The 7,780-nt window shown below is 34.2% G+C and overlaps 1 protein-coding gene across 1 annotated transcript in view; it reads left to right on the forward strand.

Moving 5' to 3' along the window:
* The window catches only part of LOC106471116 (ubiquitin-conjugating enzyme E2 G1-like), a 76,341-nt gene extending 68,906 nt beyond the window's left edge, over positions 1 to 7,435 (forward strand). The window contains exon 5 of the mRNA XM_013931705.2: positions 7,323 to 7,435. Within this exon, the coding sequence (XP_013787159.1) occupies positions 7,323 to 7,400 (78 nt within the window). The 3' untranslated portion in view covers positions 7,401 to 7,435. The remainder of the gene's footprint in view (positions 1 to 7,322) is intronic.
* The last annotated feature ends 345 nt before the right edge of the window (positions 7,436 to 7,780 follow it).

The following is a 7,780-nucleotide window of genomic DNA, read 5'->3' on the forward strand; positions in this document are numbered from 1 at the left end:
TAATGATAAGAATTTTTAGAGCAAATATTTATTCATTAGTTAGCTAGGCTGTGTATTTTGTTTTAACACATCATCATGCCCCAAAAAATACAGCCTGGCTACCTAATGAATTAGTATTTGCTGTAAAATTCTTATCATTACCATAAGTGTAGTAACCAGTTTTGATTTCATTCCTTTAAATCACATGCTCAATCCTTTTTTGGCCACACCTAAGGTGTTTTTGATTAGATTTATAATAACGGGACTATCAAATGATGGAATGGGATGTTCCATAGCTGTACAATAGGTTAGTTATTTTGCAAATATTTGTATATACTTGTAGTAGTAGTAGTACTGGCAGGAATTTGCATTTAAATTCTTCCAATAAAGGCATCAGAAGACAACTATGGGTGCTCAGAAAATTCTGTTCACCTTTGCCCTACTTGAGGTAGTGGTAGAAAGTACACTTGGGTTTAGTTGATTTTAGGGCTTCCTATAGTTCTTTTTTATTGTATGGTTTGTTTTTTTACTTCTGGACTAATGTAAGAAACAGCTGATATTGGACTTATGGTCCATCAGTTAGATTTTGGTTTGGGGGAAACAGCAGTGCCTAGAGAAAACCCAACTGGTAAGTTGCCAAATCAGCTACCTAACCAGATATTACAGTTTACCAATTTCAACTTATAGTGACATCTCTGACAGTGACATGCGCAATTCAAACAATTGACAACCCCCCTCCCTCCCTATTGTAAAGTAATGGTACATTTCACATTTCCAGTTGTTCTTTCATGTGCTCTTTGGTGACCTCCCCAAACAGTGTGGTAGTTATAGGGAGCCACATGGCATATCATTCCAAGAACTTAGAAAGGGGGAACAAAAAGCTACTGTTGTACCATGCTTTAGAGAGAGAAATTAAGCTCATATATGAAATAAAAATCATTTAAGTGGTTTAACTTGTGTTTTTTTTTTTCATGAAATATGAGTTCATAACAACATAAATCGAGACATGTTGATATCTTTAGTTTCCTTCAGTTTACATAACACCCACTAGTTAATTTAGTGTTTTTCTGATAATCTCTGCTATGGAGTACATTTTACAATGAGCTATAGGGTTGGCCCCAAAAACTGCTTGCAGGTCTCTAAAAATGCACGTTTTGGGGCCCCGGCTAGCTCCCTAAAAAGAATAAGTGTAAGTTTGTAAGGGAGTACAAGATGGCTTGTTGGTCTACTTGTTGCTTGTTACATTATACATTCTACATTACTAAAGATTCAGTTATGCACAGCCATTTAATAAAATTCAATATGATTTATGGTCATCAGGAGCAAATGTACTGCATGTCATTGCATTACCCTCACTTGCTTATTCATGTCATCTTGCTTCAGTAGGATTGATCTTTGGCCAAAATAATTTTCATGTTGTTTATCATAAATTATGTAAGAGCTAGTACTACAATACCATAACAGTGAAGGCATGTAAATTTTGAGCTAATGTAACCTGTGTATTATTCTTACAGGAGGATATAGAAATACACACATTACCTGTTTTTAAACTTGTATTACTACACTGTATAAAATTTGTCTCATTTGTCTTCAGAACCAAAGATTGGTTGCTTGATGAGACTACTGTATTATCTAACTTATATTTGATCACTGTACTGAAACAATTAATGAGTGTACTATAAATATTTAAAAATTGCAATATAGAGTTAGAAATTATGATAGACATACAGCAGACAGTCAGTCACATTTGGAAAAATCCAGATGTGATTCGAGGAAAATATTTGATGTTTTATCCCAGTGAAAATCAAATGATTAGAAGTGCATGTATGAGAGATGCAACATTTGTTAAGTTTAAATACATGTCATCTGTCTTAAATAACAAAATTAAAAATTTCAAATTATTGAAAGCATAACTAATTATAAGTGTTTTAATGTATGTATCAAAATCTGTATTAGTTTTATTTTGTGTAGTTTCATAAATCACTACTGTTACATGGATAAGCCATACATGTAAAAATAGAAAAATTTCCTTGCTTGGCATCCTCTCAGTTCCTTTGGTTTGTCCACAAGGACTGGGTCTACCATTTCAGAACTCTTCAGTTCAGGCTGGCCTCAGCCCCTTACATTTTTTGTTTAGTGGTCAAGTTTTTGCCAAATGACTTCAATCTTGATAACTTTGTTTCCATCATTACATGAACCACTCCTCACATTTTCATTTCACATTATTTACATATTTTGGCTGTCTCCTCCTCAACTGGTTTTTGTCTGCCTTCTGTTGCTGTCTTTCACAGTGTGGTGCAACTATAAGTGGATAAGTTGACTTTATTTATTAAAGTTTCTGTTGCTTCTTGTTGAATCCCACTAAGTGGCAGGTGATGCCTATCCATATACTAATTCTTAAATCTGCACTGTATGGTCAATAAGGTCATTAACACCCACCAATTAGATGGGGTTTTCTGTCGGACTGCTTGTAGGTTCTTCCTCATTGTGTTTTGCATCATAAATATATCTGTTCCAGACCAAACACTCATGAGTAAAGCAGAAGGGGATTGCTGCCTTTCCCTGCCGATTCTTCGATTCAATACATCAGAAACAGTCTGCTGTTAAAAATAGGGTTTCATGGTCACCCATTGCATTTTCTCCAGTGCTGCATTCCTCTGCACTCTCCAACACATTCTCTCCTTCTTCTAGAGGAGTATAGGAGTCCTTACCAATTACCAGCCCTTAGCCCCTGGGGAGATGGACCATGAAGGCTTCCTCTGAAATGTGCTCAATTCTACTTAGTTGAGTGTAGGGCAGTGGTGTTCTGTGGGTGTAAGTGGTGCAACTATTCTCTTACCATAGATCTGATGTATGAATCTTAATCCCACTTAGTTGAAAGTAGGGTGATGATGTTCTACAGATGTAGATGTTGTTGCACTCTCCTCCTACTGCAGATCTGATGTGCAATTTCAGATCCTGTTTGGTTTGGTACTGGATTAATCCACCAATAAAAAGTCAGTTCACCTCTCTGGCTTGGAACCCTCCTTCCTATTGCCACCTGTATATCATTTCTTGAGTGACTGGTGTTGGTTGGAGCTGGATTGAGTGGGCTAGGACCTTTCTCCTACTGCAGACTGGATGATACATTCATTCCAATGCTGCATGGTTTTTGACTAGTTTGATGCTCCACTTTGCATTCCACCTTCCTACTCATCCAGATGTCGGTTCCTGGGGTAAGAGGTGTTAGTCATGTTTGGTATGCACACATGATGGCTTGGGTTCTCAGAATGGAACTGCTGCTTCTCTTCTGGTTTCTAACTCTGAGGTGAAGTTGGTAGAGGACCCTTCCCTAACATGGGCCAGATGTTCCATTCCTGGTACTGCCTGTGTTGGGTTGGAGTTGATCTCCTGTTTATGGTTCTATGCACCCTAGCCACTCTACACCATCAGTATGTCTGATTTCAGTTGGTTGAGGACCTCCCCTACTATGGATGGGATGTTCAATTCCCAGTTCCACTGTCTTTGTTATTCTTGGGACACTTATGGCTCATTGATGTTTGTGTTTCTTTGCCATCCATTTAGCAACACTGTCATTCATCAAGGGTAAATAGTATACCTGGTTCAGATGTGGTGTGGTCTCCCACGAGTATGTTTCCTCTTCTCTGAGATTTCACACTTCATGGGTTCACTTTAAATGCATTCTGAAAGGGGCTCATCTAGATAATTATTCACTGGTCTCTCCACCAGATCAGTATGGGATTCTAGCTATTATGCAAGAGGAAGTAAAGTATCGTATCGGAAGTTATAATTTTCCTAAACAGAAAATATATTTGTGATAAATACTCACTTCATCTCACATTTCCCACCCTTCTTCCCCACTTCCAGTGTTTTTTTCTGGGTTTCTAATCTCGAAGTGAGGTTAGAATCTGTATTCCAGGGGGAGACATTTGTGCCAGGAGAGTGTGTCACACTCCTATTGGTGGAGAGTTGTTGTATGCTTTTTATAAGCTACAGCATAGTTGTACCACGTTAATCATGTGGGGGTAGGTGGGAGTTTCAAGGCTGGTGGCAAGCAAAAATATTGAGCATATAGAGGGCAGTATTAATTGAGAAAAATCTATTATGTGAAAGGAGGTGAGTATAAGAAATACATTTTCTGTTTAAGAAAATTAATACTTTTAGAACTCTGAACTTGTTTTCTCTTGAAAAAAAAATAGTTAGAGGGGATCTATTGAGATGTTTAAGATTGTTAAGTGATTTGATGCACCATCTTTTTTGCAGCTAATGGTGAAAATAGTTAAACTAAGGAGCACAATTGTAAATTTTGGCATAGTAGAAGCCATCCTCAGCAAAGAGAGCTTTATTTGTCTAACAGGGTGGTTGGTCTTTAGAATGAGTTGCCTTCAGATGTGGTAGATGCAGTAAATTTAAGGGAGTTTCAGGGAAAGCTTGATAAATACTTGAATGATAATGTCTAGCTTTGAGTTTCATAATGTTTATGAAAAGGTTCCTTTTATCGCCCTTTAACCTTCTCACAACAGGGTTAAAAGGTGCATGTCACGATGTTTAAGAGAGAGATATTTTGAAAATTTAAGTAAACAAGTTTATTATCTTTGTCAATAAAATTGGCATCACAACATAGTTCATAGTTCAAATTTTATTATTATATATGTTTTGATTTCTTAATTTGAAAGAAATTGTTTAAAAAAATGCTAAATATCCTTTTTTGTATATCATATGGCATGTCTTTTTGCCCAGTTTATATTTTATTATGCCTATCATACAACTTTTATAGTGGTTAATGAATTAGAAACTCAAATTTTAGACGTTTACAAGCTAGAATATAAAATAAGTACCTCCCACCTTTTTGATTTGAAATATCAATATAGTTTGCAAATCTACAAGGGTAGCCCTGCCCACTACTCTGTTCTTTTGAAACTTCTTGTCTACTTCTGCCTATTTCTTGTAAGTGCATGTTTATAGCCATTAAAAATGCACTCATTCCAACTTATGTGAATCTGACAGTCATTTGTAACTGGTATGAAGGGGAAACTTGTACTTTCTCTAGAAATGTTGACTAAACTATTCTTTTTAACAGAAATGATATTTTAATTTGCATATAGCTTAATTAGACAGCCAGATAATGTATAGTGGTTTTATGTGTACCAGTATAGTAATTTAATAATTTTTTTGTTTTCTAAGATACATCTTCGAAATCTACAAGTATTAATTTATCTATCCCCTCTACTTGAGAGAATAAACAAAGCTTACAGCAAGGCTTAGCTAGTACAAATCAATTTTGTAATGTTGTAACTACTATAAATCATTGTGTTTTTATTTAATGTACTGTATTTTGAGAAAAATAACTAAACATTAAGTATATATGAGTAAATAGTAATAATGTATATAGAAGTTCGTAAGCACACATTTTTTATACCTATAAGTTATCCTCCCAGGGTAGTAGGAATTTAGTGAATAAACTTGGTAGGTATTTGGATGTTAGTTATCCTCCCAGGGTAGTAGGAATTTAGTGCTGTAAGTGTACAAAGTCTGGGTTGATTCAATAAACTTGGTAGGTATTTGGATGTTGAATCAACCCAGACTTTGTACAGAGTCATATCATAAACATTTTCTTGCACTTTTGTTACCTTAGACAATTCTTGTTACAACCACCGTACTATAAACAAGCTGATAAATCCTCTCCCACTGTATTCTCAGAACCTAGGATTGTGATAAACTGTATGAGAAAGTTCTGGTAATTGCACCACACTAGCTCATTTGCTATAGATGGTGTCATATTATGGTGTTATACACACAATATAATAGCAGGACTCATTGCTATATGATTGGCAGGTTTCTTCTTAAGCTGTTAACAGTAAAAAAACAACATAGAAAATAGATATGAAAAGGTTAGAAACTCTCAGCAGAAGTACTTTGGAACTTCGTGACCAATACTAAAAAAGATAGAACAGTGCTACTCACTGTATTTTGCTTTTTCAACCTTTAAAGTTTTATGGTATTTATGAGGACAGCCACTTTGACCGACCCCGTATAGAATAATGGTAGAGAAAATAACAGATAAAGTTTTTCTGAATTAAAAAAATGCATGATATTTATTTAGGGGGTTTTAGTGATTATGCAAATGAAATTTGACAATTTTTGTATAAAAAAAAAGTATTTTTTATCATGTTGCACTCGGAGCAATCAACACCCTGACTTCATATATTCACAGCCAAATGTTTACTAAAGCTTGAAAAATTTCATGAAGATACACCAAACATGTTAAAAGTTATAGTATTGAAACTCTGCTGGTCACTTTGGGAACATGAAGTCAGCATAATCCACTGAGTGAGTGGCAAAAGAGTTGACATTATATGTTATGTTGTTATGTTTTCAATCTTTCAGTTTTAATCATTTCCCATAGCATAACAATTGTAGGATATGCATTCATTTCAAACTACTTTCTTCATATTCTACAAGAGCTAAGTCAGTTTTTGGAATTTACAAAAATAGTACATGAAAGTCATAAACAGTAATCTTTTGTGCCAGTACTTTATGCCACTGAATGTTAGCTTATGCTGTAATGGTAGCTTTAATTTCTGTATAGCTTATACTTGAAGTATTTTGAGAATGATCGGTGATTCAAACATGTATTGATAAGCATAACTGGTTATTTATTCATAAGCAGTATTGGGTGGTTTATTGATCAACAAAGATGGGTGATTTATTATTTTGCAAATGAAGAAATGTTGCAAAACTCACAGGAAATATAAAAATGGACTGAAATGTTACTTGTTCCAGACATTAAAAATTTGAAATCTGTTTATTCGTACTTGGACATTATTGTAAACAAGTTTAGCCATTTAAGTTAAAGTGTAAATGTAGCTCATTGACAAATTATTGAACTAAATTTCTGAATACTAACAGACTGTAGATGCTAAATGAATATACATCCTGCTATAGAACAACAATTTGTTTAACTATTGTGACAAAAATTTTACTTAAGGTTTGTTTTTTAATTTCAAACTTTTCTTATCGGCTGTGAATACTAAATTTATTGCCAAAGACTGATAGAGAATGCAATTTTCTGTATGTTTGTGATTGATAACTGTGAACTTTCTTTACTCAGAAAGTTTATATTTTTCCAAGTAATCCCTTTTCTGTACACCCAAGGAAACTTGAATCATGTTTTAAAGTACAACTTTAATCTTACGTAATCTAATTTTGTTGTTGGGTCGAGAGATATTCCCAGCTTATAACTGGCTATTTTAATTAAGGTAATTTCTTTACTAGTTTTCAGGTGCAGATTTTAACCATGTCTGATCTGATCTAAATTTTTGGTCTGGTGTTGTTTTTTTCAGAAAGACTTTAGAGAGAACTACAAAATTTTTAAAAGGAAAGTTGCTTCCTGTGTAAGAAAGAGTCAAGAGGAAGTATAGGGTTAATTATCCTAGGCAATTGGATGGTAAGATATTTTTTCACAGATATAATAAAAATTGTTTCAAAGCTGCTTTAAACATTTATGTATACAAATAATTCATAATTTAGTATAATTTCATAATATAATTCATAATTTAGTATAATTTCATAATATGATTCGTAATATAGTACTAAACATCAGAGAGAATTATTGGCAATTTGTGAAAGAGATGATGTGATATGTGAGTGTGGCAAGAGGGATCTGATTTTCTAGTTTATGGCATTGTAACCAAATAAGATTGGAGATTATAAGATATATGCTCTGCCTGAGTAATAAAGATATTATATTGAATAATTGACGTTAAATTCTGTACTTCTCGGGGTGGTGATAAATAAATTA

Source organism: Limulus polyphemus, unplaced genomic scaffold (assembly GCF_000517525.1).
Source record: "Limulus polyphemus unplaced genomic scaffold, Limulus_polyphemus-2.1.2 Scaffold4417, whole genome shotgun sequence".
Taxonomy (NCBI): domain Eukaryota; kingdom Metazoa; phylum Arthropoda; class Merostomata; order Xiphosura; family Limulidae; genus Limulus; species Limulus polyphemus.